We start from the raw sequence: 24330 nt of genomic DNA, 5'->3' as shown, positions 1-24330 counted from the left end.
CTCAAGTCAACCGCAATATCGAGGACCATACCCTACACGCTTGCAGGAAAGTACCATTAGGATATGACCAGACGAACGCTTTAAGACCTTCCAGATATGTCGGAGCCCAAACAGTGTTGTGGGCGCCGAAATTTATCCTACAACGTTATGGGCGCTAGCATTTGCCCTCGAATACGAATCCTGACAGAAACATATGACAACCACTACGGTCCAGGAGGAAACTCATGTCATCTACAGTAACGAATGTGGGGCCTCTATGTCATCTACTTCCCATAGGGTCGCGGCTCGGCACCCCAGCGCGTCGCGCCGTCCGCCGGAGTGGGCTGGGACATGACCACTTGCTGAACGAAGTCAGAGCACGGCCCTATCAAGATCAGCGAACGTGCTGTCCCTAGCAGCGTCTGCCATGTCAGCGGGGCAGACTCAAAGGCGAAGGAAGACTCGACACCTTCGAAGGACCTTCTCTGCCTCTAGTTTTTTCTCTTTCTCCCATCTGTAATCCCTGCTCCTCCTTGGTCTATAAAAGGGAGGGCATGGCACCCCACTAAGGGGACGGATCAATTCAACACATCACGCATCACACAACATATAGTTGAGCAGCAACCAAGCTCTCAACGTCCTTTTCACCTTTTCATCAGAGACTTGGGACATGTCCCTCTCTTGACCGTTTGTACCCCTACTACGAACCTTTCAGTGCTAATAACACGAGCAGCAGCAGCAAACTGGACGTAGGGACATTCTGTCCGAACCAGTATAAACCTTGTGTCTTTTAGCACACCATCCGGGCCTAACGCGCAATAAATATAAATTTACTAGTTGGTGTTTACTCGAAACACCGACAAGGTGTTTCAGCTATTCCGGACGCATGTTGTAAGTGTTTTATCTGAATGTTGCAAAAATAGATTGGATATTGCACATGTTGAATGGGACCCACTTGCCGCAGCCGCTGGGTTTGTAGGTGAGTAATAGCAGAGTTTGGTAGTTTACATTTAGATTTATGGATCATTTATGTTTTGCAAAACACTTGCAAGTGTTTGTAGTTTGCATTTAGTTAATACGTAGTAAAGTGTTTTAGAGTAAGCCGAAATACTGTTCCGGCTGATTTGTTGTGAGAGAAAAATACCGTTTCGACTGAAAAAGACGGATTATAAGAGAAGCGAACATGGCCTCAATGTATGTATTGTGTTCCAACGGGAATGCACAAAGTTAAGCAATTTTGAATTTGTAGGTACTGGTTTATCCATGAATATGTTATACTTATATTTGTCATAAGAATAAGATTGTAGTCTATGTAGGAGCAACTCGTATATAATGTAATACGAGAGGGGTTTGAGAAATAAGTGTAAGAAATATACAAGACTAGTTGTTTATTGCTTAACACTGTATATACCGCATTTGCTTTTCGTCTTGATGAGTTGAGCCGGTTTCATTTTGCCAGGTCTTAACCCGCAAAATATGAAGGCAAGACTACGCTATTAGCTGTTCGGTTATATCTGATAGTAATTTAAAAATTGACTATATTTGGGTGTAAGAAGCACTGAATTGTTAGAGATTGCTTTTACACTTTATTATTTGCTTGGAATCACGGAGGAGGGGGTGGAAGAAAAGAAAACCGGCAAAAGTGGATGCATGCGCAAGCAAACGTCCGTTGCCGTTTGTTCTTTTCCCGTTTCTCGGCTGCAAGCTCCTGAGTTGAACGGCACCCCGCCCGGGTTATAATGCTCTCTCTCTCTTCCTCTAGGTCGGTCACTCCGACACCCCCTTCTTTCCCTCCCAGTTCTCTCTCGCCACTCCGCTTCCCCGTTCACACTCCCTCTTCTACTCCCACCTCCTCTTCTTCTTCCTCTTCGTGCAAATTGCTGAGATGGCCATCGACAAGGTGGAGGCCAAGGAGACGGAGAAGATCGAGGCCGTTCGCAAGCTGCTGCGCAAGCAGGCGCCGCTCTCCGCGAAGCAGGTGATGCCCGAGAATCAGCTTTGCTCCCATCTCTGCCTCCGTTCGTTTCTCTAAGCTTGTTGTCTGGCGGCGAGCAGGCGCAGTACTGCAACGACGCGTGCGTGGGGCGGTTCCTGCGGTCGCGGGGGGAGAGCGTCAAGAAGGCGGCGAAGCACCTGAGGACCGTCCTCTCATGGAGGGAGACCGTCGGAGCTGGTACGCTCATCAGCTTCCATTCCTCTCGCTCTCGCACCACATTTGCCGAGAGCCTTCCGTGTCGGACACTCGGACCCTCTCTACTTCTCCCTTTTAGAAATCTGCGGTGGTTGGGTCGTGAAACAAAAGGAAGCTGGTATATATCCATTAATGCTTCTCTGCGCTGCTATGCTGTTCTGTGCTCGAGCCGTGGTCTGTTCTTGCAGCCGATACCTACGGCACAGTGTATTCTAGTCAAGTTACTGTGCCGCCGCGCCGAATTTATTGCGCTGCCGATTTGGTTCATTCCTAGTAGTAGGAAGTGTTTTCAAAGTACAGTCCCCGCAACAGTACACTCGTTGGTGCTATTCTGTTGGAATGATTGTTCGTTCGTTTCGTGGAGATGCTAACGGGGCCGGCCTTTCTCTGTGCCAAGCAGATCACATCATGGCCGACGAGTTCTCCGCCGAGCTCGCCGACGGCGTGGCCTTCGTCTCCGGCCACGACGACGACGGCCGCCCAGTTGTGGTACGTACGCCATTCCGGGACGCGCAGATCCTGCCGATTGTCTGCGGCTATACTCCTGGAGTTTCACAGAAGCTGCTGATGAGCTCTGACTGGAATTTGCTTCTGTTTTGCAGGTGTTTCGAATCAAGCAGGACTACCCCAAGTTCCACCCGCAGAAATCGTAAGAACTACTTAGTAGTAGCACTCATCAAATCAGACGCTTCCTGCTTTCCTCTTTCTCCGTTCCGTCTCTCCCTGCTACGGAGTAGCTTCTTACACTTGCCTTTGCTTGATTAGGTTCGTGCGGCTGCTGGTGTTCACGCTGGAGGTGGCCGTGGCGTGCATGTCCCGGTTCGTGGACCAGTTCGTCCTCCTCTTCGATGCAAGTAAGCCGCCGATCCTTGTCAGCGACAGAACCGATACAAACTACAATGCGTGTGCTACGCTCCATAGTCCATTTCGTTCTTGGTGGAGTATTTGTCCGCTACTCCTCAAGAAGCGAAAGAAAAACCAAGGCAGAGAAGCAGCATTCGCATTCGTCGGCATGCCTTTTGCAAGTGAGGGAGCCAGGCACTCAGTGCAGCGGGTGGGTAGCGGTACCGCCTCCGCCGGTCACACGCGCACATGCGCCTGGCTCGGTGAAGCCTCTGCTCTCAGACGGTCAGACACACACACACACACGACCCCCGCGCTCGCACCAGCCGCTGCGCTGCGTCGACTCTACGCCTGGGCTCGTGTCGTCCCCCGCGGCCTCGGGTCTGGTCGGGCCGGCGTTGCCATGCCGCTGCTGCTTCCGAGCGTGGCGTGGTCCCCGGGTCTTGACGGAGCGAACGCTTTGGGGTGGTAGCCTGCGTTGCGTGCTTGCACAGTGGCAGACACCGCTTTGGGGTGGGGGGAGGCCGTTCTTCTCCTCCCCTCGGCAGCTCGCTGGCTTCCCGCCGGTGCGGTTTGAATCGAGTAGTGTGGTAGGAGTAGCAAAAATGATTGAGCTCGCTGCGGGAAAGTGCGGGCCGTGGAACGGGGAAAAAGAGGGGAGGAGTGGGTTAGTTGACCGATGATTGACGAGACGATGCGAATCTCTCTTTGCGGCGCAGGCTTTTTCCGCTCGGCGTCGGCTTTTCTCAACCTGCTCATGGGCACACTCAAGATCGTCGCCGACTACTACCCCGGCCGCCTCCACCGCGCCTTCGTCATCGACCCGCCCTCCCTCTTCTCCGTCCTCTGGAAGGTACGTGCTGTGCTGTCGTGCTGCATCAACTAATCAAGCATTGATCAAAACACAACCTAGCTTTTCGATGAACGTAACAGTGGCATGCATGTTGTGCGGGCGTGTGTGCAGGGAGTGCGGCCGTTCGTGGAGCTGGCGCCGGCGACGGCAGTGGTGTGCTCCCTGGACTTCGAGGACTCGCTGGAGGACGCCTCCTTCACGGCGTACCCGCGGACCGCGTCGCTGCGGTACGAGCCGGCGGCGGCGGCCGTCGTGGGGAAGGCCGGCGTGGGGTCGGCCTCGTCGCGGTTCTCCGTCACCCCCACCGACAATCCCATCAAGCCGTGGTACCTCTCCACCATCCCCACCTCGGTGGGCTCCCGCTCCGTGGTGCCCACCTCCAGCAGCCCGTCGCTGGTCGGCGCGTCCCCGCTCTCCGCGCGCTCCTTCTCCTTCGCCTCGCCCGCCACGCTGCGCTCGACGGCCGCCACGCCGCCGCCGTTCCCGCGCGGCGCGGGTGCGCCACTGACGCCGTCCTCCGCCGCCAAGGGCCCCAACAAGACCCCGCCGCCGATGCCAGTGCAGCAGCCGCAGCAGTTCCCGCGGACGCCGCGGCCGTCGTTCCTGCAGTCGCCGTCGATGCTGTTCGCGTTCCGGAAGGACGGGCAGGCCAGCCGTGTGGAGCGCGAACGCGAGTCCTTCCTCCCGTACCTGCGCTTCTACCGCCGGCCCTACGACGAGATCTCCTACCGCGCCAAGATGCGCCCGCCGCTCGGCGGCCTCATATCCATCGTCGGCGACAAGTTCAAGCAGAAGCCAGTGCAGCAGCCGCTGCGTCGGCACGCCGGGCTCCACCACCATTATCAACAGCAGCAGAGGATCTGATTCTCATCTCGGTTTTGCATCTGCATGGCGACCGGAGAATTTTCTCCATACAGCATAAATCCGATGCTATATTATGCTAAGTTAATCTTTTGCCAACTTTTTTTCTCTCTCCAGTACTTAGTGCCTATGATATTCTTGAAGCCATGTATAATAATGTCCCCAAAAAATGTGAGTAAAATCGACCCCTTTCTGCACCGGACTCTTTGCTGATCTCATCGTGGTCGACTGTTCTGCACCATTATTTCCGATCGATTCAGCATGCGGTTGCGTCGAGCCGAAATTTAAAACTCTTGGCATAAAAAGAAAAATGCTCGTACGTATCATACGACAGCAAGGGTATAGTTGGACTCGTTTCAAAGTGTTGATGAAGCACGCGACAATGTCACACGACAGCACGACGATCGGGTCCACGGCCTCACACACAGTTCAACGCAGAAGCTTACCGGCAAGCAAAGCTCCATGGGTGATGATGCATGATCGGTTAGTAGGACTTAGGACAGGCCTATGAGGTCACACATACCGTTGAGAAATTTGAAACGCTGAGGATGAGGAAGAAGAAAGTGACGTGGAGAGCCGCGACGGTTTTTGCCTTTTGGAGCTTTTGCCGTAACCCGGCCTGTCGGCCACTCCGTGAAACGCCCAACGCCCGGTTTGTTTGGGCTTGTTTAGCTTATAAGTCATGATTAAAAGTACTGTTGGCTAGTTTGGTGTGAGAGAAAAATACTGTTCGTTAGCTGATAAGCCATGGCTTATAAGCCAAATTTGATCAAGTGAACAGGCTGCAAAGCATCCATTACTCTCCAAACACCTTTTGATTTTTCCGCGTAAGTTTGTTTTGCTTTGAGATGATCAGGGTTGATGCTTTGTGCTTTCCTACGAGAGCTTACAAAAAAAGCAAAGAGAACCATGATGAACCATGCAAGATGATCCAAACTGAAATTTAAACTGGACTGGAAGTAGTAGCAAACATAGGCGTGAGCAGCTTGGTCTCCTATTTCTTCTCCTCGAGTTCTGGTAAAGCGAAGCAATGCAAAAGCACAGGGTGCATGGGATGCAATCCTGAATCCTCTTTTGCGACGGCTGCTGCTGCTAAAACAATTGATCGCCCGCAACAGTGATGCAGTTCCTTTCACTGATCCAGAGGCAGGATCTGCTTCGTGTGGTCCGGGCTGGATCCATCTTTGGTTTTGTCCGAGAAAGATCACTAGTATGCCTTCTCGCTCCATTTGGGCGAACTGGGAAAAAAAAGAAAAGAGATAAATGCACTGCCTTCTCGCTCCATTTGGGCGAACTGGGAAAAAAAAAGAAAAGAGATAAATGCACTGTAGATCCATCAACTTTTTGTGCTATGTCATTTAGGTCCATTAACCCTGAAAGTGCTGGTTTGGGTACATGAACTTTTAAGTTGTGCTATTTAAGTCCAAATCTGTCCGTTTAGGGATTAGATCCTACGTGGCAATGCATGACAACACCATAGGTCATGTGAGGAGCACTCGAGGGTCCTTTGCCATTCGTTTTTTTACCGATAGCTCCCTATGCTTTCCATTCCTTCACTCTTCACCCCTTCCTCTACCTTCCCTTGGAAGACATCGTCTTCAGACGATGCCGCCGGGTCACCCCACTTTGGAAGCTTGTATCTCTCCAACCAAGTCGAATTAGACTTTGGCACTTTAAGCAAAGTTGGAGATCTCGCGTAGCTCTACAACATTTGTTACTACCTCTTGTACAAAAACTAAACGGATTCGGAGTTAAGAGGAGACAAAAATTGATGTTTCCGTGTATTTTTGTGGTAGTATTGCATGAATACAGAGAGCGGCCTCAGGGACGACGGCGCCTGCGGCTGCGACCTGCTCCACGGGGTTGGCGAGGTTGTACTTGGGTGGGTCGTTCACCGGGTCGAAGTTCCCGAATCCCTGGCCGACCACGAAGAAGTCGTAGCCGTGCAAGTGCAGCGGGTGGCTCTCGGCGCCCAGGATGCTGGTGCCCTGCAGCACCAGCTCCACGGAGGTGTTGAACCCGAGCGGCACCACCCGCGTGCCATGCTGCATGAACGTGTTGTTGGGCGGGGTGCCCGTGTAGTTGAACGGGTGCGGCGGGGTGGTGGGGAAGTCGGCGAGGAGCACGCCGGTGTAGCGGCGCCTATAGTGCGCCTCCACCAGGAGCGCGGTCCGGGGCCGGAAGAAGGAGTTGTTGTTGATGGACGCCGCGAACTTGGTGCCGTTAGGGCCCTGGCACGTCTGGTTGGACGGGCATGGGTCCCTGCCGAGCCCCACGGTGAAGAGCAGGTGCCGGTCCACCACCGCCGGCACGTGCGCCGGGTACCGCGCGCTGTTCAGGCTGCGGAAGTTGCGCGAGAAGTTGGCCACCGCGCCGGTGTCGTTGTATAGCGGCAGGGCCGGCAGGGGCAGGGGCGGCAACGTCGTCGGGGCGGCGTACTCGAGGACGGCCGTGGCGGTGGTGTTGTCGAACGTGCCCTACGTGTTGGTGTAGGGCGCGATCGCCATGGCGTAGGCCGGGGAGGCGAGGTTCGGGGGCGTCGCCAGGAGCACGTTCACGGTCTGCCCCGGCGAGATAACGAGCGTGTTCACGGTAAATGGCTTGACGTAGTTGGCGTCCGCCTCGATGACGGTGAGCGTGTGGTTGGCGATGCCGAAGAAGAGCTCGTCGTTGAGGGCGGAGTTGATGAGCCGGAGCATGTACGTCCTCCCGGGCTTTACCTTGAGCTTGTACGTGTATGGACGCCAACTACGTCAAGCCATTTACCGTGAACACGCTCGTTATCTCGCCGGGGCAGACCGTGAACGTGCTCCTGGCGACGCCCCCGAACCCCGCCTCCTCGGCCTATGCCATGGCGATCGCGCTCTACACCAACATGCAGGGCACGTTCGACAACACCACCGCCACGGCCGTCCTCGAGTACGCCGCCCCGACGACGTTGCCGCCCCTACCCCTACCGGCCCTGCCGCTGTACAACGACACTGGCGCGGTGGCCAACTTCTTGCGCAACTTCCGCAGCCTGAACAGCGCGCGGTACCCGGCGCGCGTGCCGACGGCGGTGGACCGGCACCTGCTCTTCACCGTGGGGCTCGGCACGAACTCGTGCCCGTCCAACTAGACGTGCCAGGGCCCCAACGGCACCAAGTTCGCGGCGTCCATCAACAACAACTCCTTCTTCCGGCCCCGGACCGCGCTCCTGAGGTTCGGCAACTTCGACCCGGTGAACGACCCGCCCAAGTACAACCTCGCCGACCCCGTGGAGCAGGTCACAGCCGCAGGCGCCGTCGTCCCTGAGGCCGCGTTCTGTATTCATGCAATACTACCGCAAAAATACACGGAAACATCAATCTTTGTCCCCTCTTAACTCCGAATCCGTTTAGTTTTGGCACAAGAGGTAGTAACAAATGTTGTAGAGCTACGCGAGATCTCCAACTTTGCTTAAAGTGCCAAAATCTAATTCAACCTGGTTGGAGAGATACAAGCTTCCAAAGTGGGGTGACGCGGCGCCATCCATCGTCTTCAGACCACCCAGCGCCCGGACGGACGACGATGTCTTCCAAGGAAGGGAGAGGAAGGGGTGAAGAGTGAAGGAATGGAAAGCATAGGGGGCTATCGGTAAAAAAAAATGAATGGCAAAGGACCCTCGAGTGCTCCTCACATGACCTATGGTGTTGTCATGCATTGCCACGTAGGATCTAATCCCTAAACGGACAGATTTGGACTTAAATAGCACAACTTAAAAGTTCATGTACCCAAACCTGCACTTTCAGGGTTAATGGACCTGAATGACACAGCACAAAAAGTTAATGGACCTACAAGAGATAAATGGCTGAACAGTCCATCTTTTCACATGATTTACATCTCGTTTAGGCCCAGTTTAGTTCCCCAAAAATTTTGTAAAATTTTTCACATTCCCCATCACATCGAATCTTTAGACGCGTGCATGAAGTATTAAATATAAATAAAAAATAAAACTAATTACACAGTTTAGACGAAATCCACGAGACGAATCTTTTAAGCCTAATTAGACTATGATTGGACACTATTTACCAAATAACAACGAAAATGCTATAGTGACCATTTTGCCAAAAATTTTGGAACTAAACTGGCCCTTAGTTTGCTGTGTACTGCGTGCTGGAAATACAGTCTTGTTGGATTTCGTGTGTAGCTCTGACAGATATACGATGAGTGTGCATAGTATCTACGTGGACCAGTGTGTGTAACTCATCTTTCCAGACATGTGAGCTAGATCTTGGTAATCGACTGCACTCGCACAGTTGGATTTGATCATTACTCTGGGCAAGTCCACCTTGATTACTTCCAAAGGATCTCAAAAGATGAAGAAGAGTGTGAGTGAGCTCAACCTTGGTAACTACAACCGTAAACCAAAAACAAGAATCGAAATGAAAGGCAATTTTGACTAATTGCTCTTCCTTTCATACCCACGCGTGTAGTATTTCTATGTAGTACTTTGTGTTGCTATAACTCTTGTTATATCAATTCTCGTCTTGCATTGGTATGTGACCGTGCATGTATAAAGTATTATGGATCCTTAGGAGCGGACATCTTTTCTAGGTAGTACTAGCTTTTGGCACGTACATGTGTAGGACGTGCTCATATAGCAAAAAAAAAAAATGTAGAACGTTGTACCGTGTGCTTTTGGCCCGATCTCTCGCGGGCAAATAGAAGAAGAAAAATGCATGCGAGCTGGTGAAGTCACGGGCCAACCAGTCCCTTCTTCGTACTCGTACCTCAAGAGACACGACGCTACGGTCGAGCAGCACCTCGAACCGCAGAAACGGTCGGTCTGCCTGCCCGGCGCATCGGACGGAGGACACACGCGCCCTGTAACGCCGGTGTCGCCACGGCAACCGTGCATGCACGCTCGCACGGACGCACAGGCGAGAGGACAAGCGATGATAATAGTATCGCCCCGTCCAATCGCGCACGGACGACGTTGCCGGCCGGGCGCGCCGTGGCTCGCACGCAGTCGACCCCGCGCGCCCGGCTGCCCCCAGCCGTTTTCCAGGCATCCCGGGCGCGGCCACGTACGCCCGTGCGCGACACCCGGGGGCGTGTTTCTTTCTTTACTCGTCTCAAGCTTCCAACGAGCGAGCCAACCACGGCGCGCGCGCGCGCACGTTCGCGGTGGTCGGGGGCCTCCGTTCCGTGCCGAGTAGCGCGAGCTGGGCGCGTCAGCCCGTGACTTCGTTCATCTCGAACGCAGAAAGTCCACGAGCCGCTTCTCCGCGGCGGCATCGGCCGGGGCGCGGGCGGTGTCCGTAGCCGGCGTTACGGCCCCACGGCATCCCGTTGCTCCCGCACGGCGTCCGCCCGGGCCCAAGGGAGAAGGCTCCAAAGGCCGTCCTCCGATCCTCTCGGGCTCAGCCGACCGGTCCCGTCCAGCGCAAAGTTTGATGCCGACGGGTGCGCGCGTCGCGCCGAGACGGCGTGCATCGTTGTTTGGGGCACGCTTGGGTCGAACGGGCGGGCACGGCTCGCGCCTGACGTCTTCCCGGGTGTCCGGTTCCCGTCGAGGCATTTCTTGCGAGGGCTGACCTTGGTACCAGTATCAGCGGAGGCTAAACTAAGCTACCGTCCTTTCAGCCGTATTGACGTTGCCTGTTCTCTTGTTCTTGTCTGCTTCTCCCTTACGAAGCTGTAGCGTTCAGTGTCTTGGGACTGGAATCTCACATCGCAAGGATGAGTGGGCGGCTGGTGCTTGGACGTCATAAGCTGCCTCATGCCTGCCATTTGATTCCTGTGCAACAAGAAGGCTGATAAAAAAAAATAGGGTGGGTCAGTGAATGAACATTTTAAAATCAGTTAGCACTGGCATCCAGCACAAGTTTGAAGTTGATAATAGGATGCAAGTGAAGTAGACGGACACTTACGAGAATATCAGCGGACACTGTAAGTAAATCCATGGCCAAATTTGCCATCACAAGAAAAAAAATGTTTCCTTGGTTACCTTGTGGAACCGGAGTTAATTTGAGACAACAATGCCATGTTTGCCACTTGACCATGGCACAAACGAGAAGAAGAGATGACCAAGTTAGAACTACAGAGTATGTACTCACAAAAGGCTGACTTGCGTTCGATTCCTTGTTCCAGAGGAAGCATAAAAACATTGCTGATGTACAAATTCAAAAGCAGCACCCTTAGCTTTCCCTTCCAAAAAGTTTTACATATAGGCTTATTGCTACTGATAACCAGTGATATAAGGCTATGCAATATCTTATTAGCAATTTCCTCTCATTGACTGTAAGATTATTGTATACATGACTGAAGACAATAAGGGTAATAAAATGTTTAGTCTTGAAACGGTCCAGAACAACGAACGTCATTTCCATGTCTCTGCACCAGCATACTGCATATACTGCCTTGCCCTTTTTTTGTGGTGGTACTAGGCTGTTATTTGTTAAACTGAAGACTGAATTCCAATGATACCTGCAAGTTGTTGACAAATGTATTTGTAAGTGTCAACGATCATAAGGCTTATTTATGCAACGTAAAGCAGCTTCCATTTCACAAGAACCTATGCATTTACACTTCTAGTTTTGAACTTTTTGTTATGCTTGCTTCAAAACTTGTTATTAAGGCCCTGTTTGGCAGAGCTCTAACTCTAGGAAATCTGTAGAGCTGATCACCTATAGGTCTAGGAAATACTGGATTTAGAGCTGCAGACATGTTAAGTGTAGTTACATGACTCATTTTTATTTATATTTTTTTATTAAATAAAAATAGTTAAACCACTTTAATTAGTCTAAAAACTACCGATCCATCATAGATCTCAGTGCTAGAGCTATGCCAAACGGGTCCTAAGAAAAATGTCAGTCCCTTTCCAATAATTAGCAACACTACAAATTTAAAAGGCTTGGCATTTACCACATCCAATTCTAGCTCCTGCATTTCCTGTTGACTTACTGAGTTCATGGCCACCTTCAAAATCAAAGTATTAAAGGAACATGGTCAGGAGCAGTTAAACATGTGAGGATGCCTCACACTGGAACAATTATTCAGGAATCTGAAGTGTGATGATTGTTCCAGAAAATGGGAAACAAGGATTAAAATACTTATGTTCGAAGTGCAGCAGGGCAATGGGAAACAAGGATCTAAACCAGGTACAAGTGCTCGTTAAATAAAAATGAGTGAAAAACAGGTAATAAAAACATGAAAAAAAACTTTTTCTCCACTTGTAGCATTGAAACGATATATCTGTAGCAATTGAACCTGTAGACTGTACTGTTGTAGCCAGTACTCATAAGCATTCAATTCCAATGTGTTACTATTTGACAACTTTGGAAATGGGTTTTTTCGCATCTATGCCGTTATGAATGATTTTGTTTAGCCAATGCTATCACTGTAACTGCTAATGAGATTCAATGGAGGAAACGATCTCATGAAGCCAATTTTATGCACAAAAAATAAATAGATATTAAAATTTTGACTAGTAGTTCGTGGTTTCCAAGTACTACCTTGAAGCCACAGCAGCCATGACTGAATGACAACACTTGATGAGCAACAAATGACATTGATATTAGCTGGCAATAAAATCTCCATTGAGCATTCAATACTACCTCTGTCTCAAAAAGAAAGCCATCCTAGTTTTGTCCTAAGTAAAACAATCTTAAGTTTGAGCATGTTGATAGAGAAGAGTATCAAGATTTATGGCACCAAATATACATACTATGAATATATAGTCCATGATGAATCTAATGATACTTACTCCCTTTGTTCCAAATTATAAGACGTTTTGGCTTTTGTAGATACATTACTTTAAGGAAAAAGTCTACTTAACCCCCCCACCTATCATACTTGATCTACTTCACCCCCTCAACTATGAAACCGTCTGTTTTACCCCCTGAACTATCTAAAACCGTCTGTTTTACCCCCTGGGGCGGTTTTCAGCGGCGGTTTTACTACAGTAACAGCTGGTTTGCTACAGTGTCGACGGGCTGCTACAGTTCCCGGGGTTTTGAATTTTTTTTTATTTATTTTCGGTGAATTTTTAAAAAATCATAGTAAATCATAGAAAAATCATAAAATAAAAAATCTAATTTTATTGGACTCCACATGAGTAGATCTACATAGTGAATATATAATACGGTATACTTTAGTACAAATTTTTTTACTGTAGCCTTAGATTAATTGTAAAATCCAATTTTGTCTGTAATTAATTAGAATTTATCTATAACTAAGTTATACATAGTCCAATGAGTACGAAATTTTTACTATAGTTCAAGCATACAATAATTAGCGTACCATAAAAATTTCACCACAATTGGACCATAGAAGCTGCAGCTATGAATTATTCCAATTAATTACAGACAAAATTAGATTTTCCAATTAATCTAAGGCTACAGTAAAAAAAAATTTGTACTAAAGTATACCGTATTATATATTCACTATGTAGATCTACTCATGTAGAGTCCAATAAAATTAGATTTTTCATTTTATGATTTTTCTATGATTTACTATGATTTTTCAAAAATTCACCAAAAATAAATAAAAAAAAAGGAAATTCAAAACCATGGTACTGTAGCATCCCACCATCACTGTAGCAACTCTCTGTTACTGTAGCAAACCGCCCTGAAAACCACCCCGGGGAGTAAAACAGACGGTTTTAGATAGTTCTGGGGGTAAAACAGACGGTTTCATAGTTGAGGGAGTGAAGTAGACCAAGTATGATAGGTGGGGGGTTAAGTAGACTTTTTCCATTACTTTAACTATATATCTAGACATAGTGTATATCTATATGCATAGTAAAAGCTATGTATCTAGAAAAGCTAAAACGTCTTATAATATGGAATGGAGGAGTATTTTGTATGATAAATATTGGTGCTTTTTTTATAAACCTGGTCAAAGTTGACAAAATTAAATGACCTTTTTGGGACAGAGGGAGTAAAATATTTCATGAAAGACAGGGTCCCATCTACATTAATGATGAACATATAAGGCATAATGGGGGAGAGATCTTCAATTTTTTAGAGCTACAATATAGCACTGATAATACAAGAATGCTTACCCCTCCCTAGGTCATCAGGATCGGCATGGACAACAACTGCCCTTCCCAGTATGGAATGAGGCCCACTCAGTGAAATCTTCAGAAAGCAGCAGAGATAGGTTATCAGTTGATCAATATTAACAGGATTATATTACATCCTTCAAGATGACTGAACCTGTAAGTCCCTTATGAACACTTCTGCAACTCCTGAAATAAGCATGCGAAGCATTATTAGGATACAGGGAATATTTCATAAACATACATCCCTCGTACCGACCAGGATCTTAGACTAGGCTTAGTACTAACCATCTTCGTTGGCTATTATGTTTCCCAGGTCACCCACATGTCGTTCCTCATCAAATGGAGCTCCATGGGGCTTATTGTGAGGGTTAAAATGGGGCCCTATGAAGCCAACAAAATTGTCAGAATAGCATAAAAACGGTGGAAATCAGCCTGTATATAGCATAACCATTGTGAGATACTAAGGCATATACTTCAAATATAGCTTTCTCAAGAAGGCATTCAATATCCCATTATCCCTTGATCATGGTTAGTGTTACAAAAGGATAAATTCCAACATAGTAATGATGTAACATTTGACACCTAGCCGCTGCAGGATTCTAATTTCTAGTACTAGTACACGAGTACCACAAAGGCAAGGATGAAGTACTAATAGAAGCTATAGCAAACATTGAATTTCACAAAACTCTATTTTTTACCAATGTTAAGTGATTGTCCATTTCATCAATAGCTGCTCAAGTAGTTTCATTCACTAGCAATTGTGAATTTGTAACAGATGAGATGAAGGTTTAGTAAATCTTTTGCTGGAGAGATAGGAGCACTAACCCCTACAATAAGAAAAAATTGCTACAGCAACAAGTATACATATATATAACCATCAATTCTGCACGACACTTGTTCAATGCAAACATGCATATAACTGGCAATTCTGCACAACGCTTGTTTAACATATAAACCTACCATATGGCTACATCTTTACTGTACAACTGATTTAGTTCACGAAATTCTAATCCCCAATATACACCTTGGTGGATTAGCTGAGCCGCTTCAAGACTTTAGTACAATTGCGATTCGTTATTATATCTTAGTAGTATTCCCAATTCGACAGCAAAAGTGACAAAATAAGCAACCATAATAGGCAAAGACGACGGCGCACCGGTTGAGTTGCAGCCGTTGGTAGTGTCGCCGAACACGTGGATGTGGAATCCATGCCTTCCCGGAGTCAAGCCCGTGACCTTGCCCCTCACCTCGGTGTACCCTAGCAGCCACAGGAGAGCAAGCACCAACAGAGAAAAGAGGTGAGGTAGGACTTCCGACGGGCATAGGGAATACAGTCATACAGAGCTCGAGAGATCGGCTACTGGTGGAGGGGTCCTCAAAGAAGTGGAGGGCCCCGGCGACCGTGCTGTTGGCGCCGCCGCCGATGAGGGCAACCCCTTTGAGTCCGCCGGCTTTCCCTGCCATTTTTCTTCGTCCGTCGTGCTCTGCTTCGGCTTCGTCGGCTCTTCCTGCCTCTCTTCTTTTTTCGCTGTTTGTCCAACGAACCTATCCGGCCCACCAAGAAATTAGGATGCCCATGAAAATGGATCCGGCCCACTAAGAAAGACCACCGACAGTTGTCTCGAAAAAAAAAAGTTGTCCGCTATCCAGTTGGCCCGTGGGTGATACAGACGTGGGACCTACTGTGTCAGTGTCCGATCTCCTGTGACCAAGACCAGACCAACCCTTTCCCCTCCACAAACCACAACGCCGGGCTCCGGCCGGCTGCCTCGTCTCCGGCTCTCCGCGCTCCTCCATCGCCTCCCAACTCGGTCGCCTTGCGTCTCCGAGAGGGAGGCAGATGGATGATGCGTCGGATAATGAGGGGTGATCTGCGCTGAATCGGCAGTTCGGCATGCTCCTCGCCGCCGCCTCCGTTCAATTGCAGGTCTGCACCTGCACGCTATCATCTTCATTAGAACCCTACCTTTTAATTGGAAGTGGAGCTGCAGTAGCTTTTTTTCTTCTCCTATTTGTTCCCATAATAAAAATGTCTCTCTAAATTTCTATCACTATTGGTACTTCTCTGACCAATCGATCGGCCCATCCAATGTTTCATACTGTTAAATTAAAGTTCAGAAATCAGTTCCTAGTACTATATCTATGGAAGTCATTTGTAAACAATTCTGCATGTATAAGGACGGCCAGAGCTTTGCCGTCATTTTTATAAGACGATATATAAAGGAAAAAAAAATACAACACCATTAACCGGCCATACATACTTATTTAGTGATTACTCCCTCCGTACCAGAAAGAAAGTCTCTATGGAATACGTGCAGGTCAAACTTTTTCAACTTTGACTAGGTTTGTAGAAAAATGTGTGCAACATTTATATCTCTGAATAAGTTTACTATGAAAGTATATTCAACGACCTATCTAATGATACTAATTATATATTATAAATATTAATATTCTTTTATATATAATTGTTCAAAGTTAAAAAAGGCTGACTTTTCGGGAAACGAGAACGACTTCTATTTTGGGAGAGAGGGAGTACGATACTTGAACAAATATTATCAGTATATAAGGCCCAATATGATAGCGTGGATGTCTTTTTTGTTGTTGAGCATTTTCCGGCGAGTAACTGGGGCATTTTTTTTTTCTCTCGTTCTCAAGAGTCAAGAAGAACTGTACACCCGTTGATCCATTGAACCAAGAGATTCAGTGAACAGAACCAAACGCCTCCATGGATACCTTGTGGATTTCCTATAAATGTCCTGAACTAGCTTTTCGTTGTGTGCTGTTCCTATGGTCATCTCATATTAATACCACAGTATCACGGTGTGTCTTGTTGTCAATATGCTCACTGAAATAAGTTGCCCATTGACCAAGAAATGCATCTTCTATGCCATCCATCCTCACCCATTGCCAAGGGGTCCTCATGTCTTCCGATGCATTGCACAACAAGGGACCCTTCTTTTTTCTGTTTATCGTTTAGGATATGAAGTTATCAAAACGGTCTCTTATGACTTTAGCGTTTATAACATAATTTGTTGTGAGTATAGTATAACGATATGGAAGTATGTTTCTTGTGACTAATTCTACTAATATATTTTTAATGTGACATTTTTAAGACTTATTTTATTTGATCTCAAACCATCATACCAGTTCAACCAATCTTCACACTTCTACTCTGCCAACCATGAACAGGTGTAATGCAATAACAAACAAGGAAAGAAATGGGAGGTACAACCATGCAACCCAAGCATGCCTTGTTGACTGGTACCAAAGGAAAATAACCATGCATCTAGACGGGATGACTCAATACTCAGCTTCCTCCTCATCGTCTTCAACTTCAGCTCCGACTTCCTCATAATCCTTCTCCAGTGCCGCAAGATCCTCCCTTGCCTCGGAGAACTCCCCTTCTTCCATCCCTTCACCGACATACCAATGAACAAACGCACGCTTCGCAAACATGAGATCAAACTTGCGGTCAATACGGGAGAAGACCTCAGCCACGGCTGTGTTGTTGCTGATCATGCAGACTGCTCGTTGCACTTTGGCCAGGTCCCCTCCAGGGACTACAGTCGGCGGTTGGTAGTTTATCCCGCACTTGAAGCCAGTAGGGCACCTGTGAATAAGGCAACAGAGAAAGATGTTCATGTCTCGTGCAGCTATCTTTTTGCTAGAAGACAATCTATAATCTTATATAAATTGGTAAGAGTTGTGAGCATATACCAGTCAACAAACTGCACTGCTCTCTTGGTCTTGATTGAATGGATAGCAGCATTCACATCTTTTGGCACAACATCGCCGCGGTACATCAAACAGCATGCCATGTACTTACCATGCCTGGGATCACATTTTGCCATCACACTCGATGGCTCAAACACAGAATTTGTGATCTCAGGAACAGAGTGTTGTTCATGGTAGGCCTTCTCCACTGAGATAATTGGAGCATACGAAGAGAGCATGAAGTGTATCCGGGGATAAGGCACAAGGTTGGTCTGGAACTCAGTTATGTCAACATTAATGGCTCCGTCAAACCTCAACGACGTGGTAAGAGATGATATAACTTGAGATATAAGCCTGTTCAGATTGGTGTATGTTGGACGCTCAATGTCAAGGGACCTCTTGCATATGTCATAGATAGCTTCGTTGTCAAGAAGCACAACAACATCGGTGTGTTCAATCAGGGAATGTGTGGAGAGCACGCTGTTATAAGGCTCGACCACAGCAGTTGAGATCTGCAACAGGAAATGGTTTCAGTACAGAGTTCTTGTACGTTACAATGACAGGTAAACCTCCTTTGCAAGCTTTTGTTATCTGATTGAGAAGGCAAGTCTATGCCTTTAGCTAGGTATACGTAAATAGTAATGTTGCAAATTAACTCTTTTTTTACTCACCCTTGTCCCAAACATACAGATTTAGATATTGTACTATTAACCACTATGTGGGCAATAACAAGAATGACTGTTCATGGTGACAGCCTGACAGGGCATAAACATTGATATGAATGTTCTTCGCTCACACCATTGAACTTTTTTTGTATATCAAAACTGATGACAAGATGGACTTTTTTTGTATCGGTAGTCTTGCCAAATCACGATTCAGATCTACCATTGAAGTGATTTCTTTTTAATATTTCACATTGAATACTACAATTCTTTTCTTGAGACGGTAATTCAATCTGTAATTAATTGCCCACAATGAAACATGAGCTACTTTCGGCTGCGGCTTCAAAACTACAAACTACTGTAGTACAGTGCTAGTGCAGCCGCAGCCAGTTAAAACGAGCGGGCTTGTTGACTGCATAAGTAACTATGATGACCAAATGATGCATAGATAAATGGTCACAAATTATCATTTTGATACCTGTGGGGAAGGATAGATGGTGAAACCGAGCTTTGACTTCCTACCATAATCTACTGATAGACGCTCTAAAAGTAGCGAACCAAGGCCAGAGCCAGTTCCACCACCAACAGCATTGAAAACCAGAAAACCTTGAAGACCAGTGCAGTTGTCTGCCAATTTTCTTATCCGATCAAGGCAAAGATCTACTACTTCTCTTCCAACTGCAGCAGAAAAACATATTGTAAAACTTCAGATATTACTCGATCCCTAAACAGGATAGTTATTATTAATAAAGAGCAGAGAACAGTTCCAAAGCATTGTGATCTTTTTAAAAATAAGTGCCCCAGGTAAAGGAAGTGATGTTTCTTGTATGATATGAAGTCATGGACAATACTACAGAAATCATGTCATAGGATGGTTGAATCTTGAATGTTTAAATTATAAGATCCTGCCCCTATATAATATCCAAACTGTAGTGGATTAGTTCTACCTGCCACTTGCTAGTACTATTCAAACACACAAATTTGGCCTGTTCGGCTGGTATTAAAGCCGGCTGAAGCTGATTTGTTGTGAGAAAAAAATACTGTAGATTCTAGCTAATAAGCCGGCTGATAAAGTTCAAGCGAACAGGTTAGCGCATTTGCAATGCACCAAAATTCAAGATAGGGCTTTCAAACCCCAATAATTATTGTACTCAATTCAATATTGCATTTTAAATTGCAAAAAACATTTTCCGTTCTCCAGGAAATGGCTCAGGGTGAGGGACATGTCACACCTGTGTAATGTCCACGGGCAAAGTTGTTTGCAGCATCTTCCTTGTGTGAGATGAGCTGCTCAGGATGGAAAAGCTGGCGGTACTTCCCGGTTTTCACCTCGTCAATCACAGTGGGCTCCAAGTCGACGAACAAGGCCCTTGGAACGTGCTTCCCTGCGCTCGTTTCACTGAAGAACGTGTTGAATGCATCCCTCGCAACCCCAACAGAAGTGTCACTGCAAGCAAACAGCCTAGGTTGAGAAACTGGATGCTGTAAAATAGGTGAGTTGGACACAGAAATCGGTAGCATACTAGCATGTCACATGCTTATCCTCCTTGTTTCAGAAAACATGAGCTTCTTTAATATGCAGTTTTTTTTTATCCGATCACGTCCCTTTTTAACTTTTTAAGAAAGTGGTTTTGAACGCAGGGGTGTCATCAACTCGTAAGAAAATATTTTTAGAGGTCAGAGCATCAAACAAAGTTTCTCTAGCTTTTACTTCGGGCTGTTATCCACGAGTAAAGATTGTCCTCAGGATTATGAATATTCCAGGATTATCTCCAAAAAATACAACCTTTTTGAGTCTAGTGCTACAAGAACCCAGAAGGTAACCCTATCTGAAATAATTATCTGAGCTAGAATTATCTCAAATAGATCAAAAATCGACAGAATTCTGAAGGATGGATGAGATAAACAGAAAGTGCGGAAATTGGAACGGAAAAGGACCTCACCTGGGCATGAGGCCATCAGGCTGGATACCGTGCTCGAGGCAGTAGAGCTCCCAGCAAGAATTCCCTACCTGGATGCCCGCCTGCCCGATATGGATGCTGATGGTCTCTCTCATCTCCCTCCCTTCCTGACGCCCTCTCGCTCTACCTCTGGAGTTCCGAAGCAGTTATCTCTGCGCAGGGAAGAAGCCTGAGGACCGAAAAGGTCTGAACCACTGCACACGGAATCAGGGCGTGCGGCAGGGTAGAAGGGAAGAAAAGAGGACAAGGCAGCGTAGCGGCGTCAACCGGAACATTCTTCAGAAAGCAGACAGCGACCGATGGATTGCGCTACACTACACACGTCGGACGGAAATCGACCCGGAGGGACAAAAATCACTAGGTGGAGCTGTGAACAACTACTGCTGCGATGACTACTGTATAGGGCCTACGGCACTGGAGATGATCATCGTCTACTCCAATCTGTCTGCTATGCTATGGTGGCAAAATGGCAGCAGTGTTGGAATTATTTCCTGGCAATCTTGTCATAGTTTTTTGCTGCGACAGGGTTAAACAAGTGCAAGAATTCCACGTTTTTGTGGCGCTGGATTTTTTTCCCGTTTAAGTGGAGAATGACTGTTTTCGGTGAAATCTGTATTGTCGCATATCCTTGTTGGGGGGAAAATTCACATTCTGTCTGACACATAAGTTATATCCTTGCCTGTTTGGGTTTCTTCTTTCGTGTACTGGTCCAAAGGTCTATGTCGAATGTGGAAATTGAGCTGCTGATCTGATATCTCTTGTCTAGACCACAATATTTGGTAATAAAAAATGACCGCACTTCGTTTTCACCATCCATTCCAAATCAAGTGCCATCATCATAACCAGCAGGACACTGCCTTCATGGTAATCCATGACAGGACGCTATTACGATGGCCACGCCGCCAATGAGCACAAACAACAGGGGCCGGGTCCTGCCATGCTGATGATCTCTTGAAGAAATACTGTTTCGTCAATCTTCATGACTACTCATTCTGCAACCAAACGACTGAATGAATGGTTTGCCACTAATTAGGGTCCCAAATCTTCTGATATCTGATCGAACAACGACAACGAGGGGCATCATGCATTTTCGAGTGCTGTTATGCTGGCTGGACAATGAGGTACTGAGGTGTAAACTGCGGGAAGAGTAGGAAACTTCGTGAAGCTACCAGGGACAGCATCGTCATTTCTGTTTTGCACCATAAATTCATCTCCAGAGACGTTGGATTTCAACATCACAATCAAATAGCTAGACGAAAGAATGTAGACTTCTGAGTCCTAATTTCCCCCCTACTTTACGTCAGTACTTGCATACAAATCATCAAGTCGAGTATCAAGTACATGTGTGCCACTCATGTATTATTGGACAAGCCAACAGAAAATCTACTAATGATTCTTTTTTTCCAATTTCGTTTAACTTGGGAGTTGGGACGTTTTTGGTGCAGAGCCAATGATGCACCTGTTACTTCGTGACACGAATGAGCAGACCAAGATGAAACCAAAAGATGGTCATGTCACATTGGGGATGCGTTGGTTTTATTGTGTTCTTGATTCATTCGGACCTCGATCCGAAGATCGATGCCGAAGGTTCTTGCACCAAGTTCCGACTCCCTGTCTGCCCCTGTATCACTCCCTGCACTGCATATCCAGTTTCAGTCCATTGCAGGAAGCAGCAAAGCTATCTCTACGATGCTGCTACTGCGACAGGTGGCACATGCGCGGGTGCATCGGGCACCACAGCGGCTGGATTGGCTCGGCGCGGATGCCGCGCGCCACCATGCGGTGTCTCCACTCGTTGAGCCGGACTGTGGCGTTGGCGTACCGCTTCCTGCCGTTGGAGCCCTTGTTCCCGGACCAGAGCGTCTCGGCGGCGGCGGAGGCCCTGGGCCAGAGCCTGCCGTCCAGCACTGTGGCGTCCGACTGCTCCGACCACAGCGCCACCTCGCCGCCCAGCACCCTCCTCGCCTCGTCCTCCGTCAGCCCGTGCAGGATGTCGTAGTCGTAGATGCGCTGCCACGTCTTGAAGGGCGCGCACCAGGACCCGCCCGTGCCGCCGGGGTCGTTGAACAGCGGCATGCCGTCGTGCTCCTTCTCCTGCACGTCGTACCGGCTGTCGTTGCCCACCCAGCCGCCGTGCCCGCAGTCCAGGTAGTAGTAGGACGCGGAGGACACGATGGCGCGGTACCCGGCCGCCACGATGCGCTTGGTGTTCTCGGCGCCGTTGTTCCACGTCTGCAGCACGGTGGTGTCGTGGGGCAGCACCGTCTGCCCGACCGACACCTTGGGCCCCAGGAGGACGTCCTCCCAGTACACCGACGTGCGGTTCAGCTCGTGCACCAGGAACGGCCGCGTCGCGTTCAGGAACAGCTCCAGCAGGCGGTCGTGGGAGCCGCCGTCCGCCAGGAAGCCCCGCACCACGGGGTCGTCCTCCCAGCACGCCGTGTTCACCTCGTCGGCGCCCGCGTGGAGGTACGGGTCCGGGAACAAGGCCGCCAGGTCGCGCAGCACGTCCTGCGCCACGCGGTACGTCTTGGGATTGAGCGGGTTCAGCTGCCCCGTGCAGGGCTCCGCTGCCAGCGCCGGCTTCGCCGTCGGCGCCCAGAACTTGTTCGCGCAGGTCACGATCTCCGGGTACGCGCCCGCCCACGACCCCGCGTGCCCTGAAGTCTTTGCGTTGAAGATTGCAACCATAGAAAAGAGCAAATGCAGGATCCAGTACAGTATTTTGGAATCAGGTCTCACTCACCGGGCATGTCGATCTCAGGGATGACGCGGATGCCGAAGGCCTCGGCGAATCGGACGATGCGGCGGACGTCCTGGTCGGTGTAGCGCATGGCGGGGGAGTAGGAGCCGAAGTTGGCGAGGTTAGGGACGGAGGGGAGGACGATGGGAAAGGACTGGGAGTCGGTGATGTGCCAGTGGAACACATTGAGCTTGTTGGCGGCCATGGCGCGGATGGTGCGGAGGATGTCACGGACGGGGTAGTAGTTCCGTGCGGTGTCGAGGAGGATGCCGCGGTGGGTGAAGAGGGGGTGGTCGGAGATTTGGATGTCGCTGGGGACGATCGGCTGGCCGCCCGCGGCGGCGGCGCCGCTGCTCCAGGCGAGCTGGGAGAAGGTCTCGAGACCGCGGATGGCGCCCCAGGGCGTGGCGGAGGAGATGTCAGCGGAGCTGGAATTGGGTGGCACCGAGAGCGTGTAGGACTCGTCAACGCCGGGGCCGAGCGGGACGTCGGGGTCGGAGACGGAGAGCGCGAGCAGGCGGATGGGGACGCCGACGATGGTGTAGTTGACGGGGGCCATAATCGGCGCGTGCCGCTCGGTGCGGATGAGGCGGGTGTAGTGCGCGATGGCGTGACGGAGCGACGGGTGCGACGGGGAGGCGCGGATGCTGAACGACGGGGAGATCGGCGTGTATGCCGCCAGCGGCCACGAGATGGACACCGGTTTGGGCCACACCTGCACTTTCTGAGGCACCCGCGGCGGCGGTGCCTGAGAACGCGCCGGCGCGAGGGAGGCGAGTGCAGCTAATGGATGGAAGAGGAAGAGCAGGAGGAGGAAATACGGCGATGCCGCCATCGCTGAGGTTTAGGAAGTTCGCAGCAGATTTGGGATTTTGGCGTCTCACGTCTATACGACTACGGTGGTGGGGGTCGATGACGATGAGTGAGAGAGAGCGGTGCAGACTGCAGAACTCCAGATCTGGCTTTGACTTTCTTGAGCGTGTTTGTACTCCGCTCAGAGTGAGCGAGTGGTCGTTGGCGCTATCCGCAACATGTGGATCTGAAATACTGTTGTTCTGGGCTACGGCCCGGTTCGGTCCCGTCCTCCTCCTTAAACTTAGTTCCTAAAAATTTTAGATAACCTTTTAAAATTTTCTAAAAGAGTGTTTAGTTACACCTCCTAAAATTAACTAAAAGCAATAAATATTATTGAACAAAGACACTTTTATCCTTCTTCCTCCTACCCCTGCTACCCCTGCGAGCAAAAAGCTCTTCTGCGCCGCGCCGCTTCTCCCTTTGCTCCGCGGTCGCTGAGTGAGACCCTGTCGATGGGGAACCCTACGGGCTCCCCATAGACCGTACTATAGGGAAGTGGGTTTTGATAACAAGGCCCACAGCCCAATCGCCAAGAAGAGCACGGAGTAAAGCAACATGCAAGACCAAAACTTCAATTCAGACTATACAAGGAAAGGCGCCCGAAGCATAGCTTAGGACTCTGACCTTGTATCCGAGTAGA

General features: G+C 48.8%; 4 protein-coding genes and 1 pseudogene across 4 annotated transcripts; 1 reads left to right on the top strand and 4 right to left on the bottom strand.

Annotated features, from left to right (window-relative positions):
• Positions 1-1754: 1754 nt before the first annotated feature.
• Positions 1755-4873, top strand: LOC136540386 (SEC14 cytosolic factor-like). Its single transcript, XM_066532388.1, has 7 exons — positions 1755-1957; positions 2035-2152; positions 2571-2659; positions 2773-2819; positions 2936-3024; positions 3733-3866; positions 3978-4873. The coding sequence occupies exons 1-7, from the start codon at positions 1865-1867 to the stop codon at positions 4728-4730; spliced, it is 1323 nt and encodes a 440-aa protein (XP_066388485.1). The 5' UTR covers positions 1755-1864; the 3' UTR covers positions 4731-4873.
• Positions 4874-6478: 1605 nt separating this feature from the next.
• LOC136537360 (putative laccase-11) lies at positions 6479-7465 on the bottom strand (annotated as a pseudogene).
• Positions 7466-10872: 3407 nt separating this feature from the next.
• Positions 10873-15332, bottom strand: LOC136535487 (superoxide dismutase [Cu-Zn] 2-like). Its single transcript, XM_066527747.1, has 7 exons — positions 15117-15332; positions 14912-15013; positions 14041-14136; positions 13910-13941; positions 13756-13831; positions 11616-11669; positions 10873-11177 (listed from the first exon to the last, which is right to left on the bottom strand). The coding sequence occupies exons 1-7, from the start codon at positions 15217-15219 to the stop codon at positions 11149-11151; spliced, it is 492 nt and encodes a 163-aa protein (XP_066383844.1). The 5' UTR covers positions 15220-15332; the 3' UTR covers positions 10873-11148.
• Positions 15333-16855: 1523 nt separating this feature from the next.
• LOC136535479 (tubulin alpha-2 chain) lies at positions 16856-20651 on the bottom strand. Its single transcript, XM_066527740.1, has 5 exons — positions 20075-20651; positions 19364-19578; positions 18610-18809; positions 17473-17981; positions 16856-17365 (listed from the first exon to the last, which is right to left on the bottom strand). Exons 1-5 carry the CDS (start codon positions 20185-20187, stop codon positions 17056-17058), a joined length of 1347 nt encoding a protein of 448 aa, XP_066383837.1. The 5' UTR covers positions 20188-20651; the 3' UTR covers positions 16856-17055.
• Positions 20652-21604: 953 nt separating this feature from the next.
• On the bottom strand, positions 21605-23808 carry LOC136535470 (beta-hexosaminidase 2-like). Its single transcript, XM_066527733.1, has 2 exons — positions 22839-23808; positions 21605-22752 (listed from the first exon to the last, which is right to left on the bottom strand). Exons 1-2 carry the CDS (start codon positions 23668-23670, stop codon positions 21788-21790), a joined length of 1797 nt encoding a protein of 598 aa, XP_066383830.1. The 5' UTR covers positions 23671-23808; the 3' UTR covers positions 21605-21787.
• Positions 23809-24330: the final 522 nt, after the last annotated feature.

This window comes from Miscanthus floridulus, chromosome 2 (assembly GCF_019320115.1).
Source record: "Miscanthus floridulus cultivar M001 chromosome 2, ASM1932011v1, whole genome shotgun sequence".
NCBI lineage: Eukaryota > Viridiplantae > Streptophyta > Magnoliopsida > Poales > Poaceae > Miscanthus > Miscanthus floridulus.
This window is presented reverse-complemented; position numbering and strand designations above follow the sequence as displayed.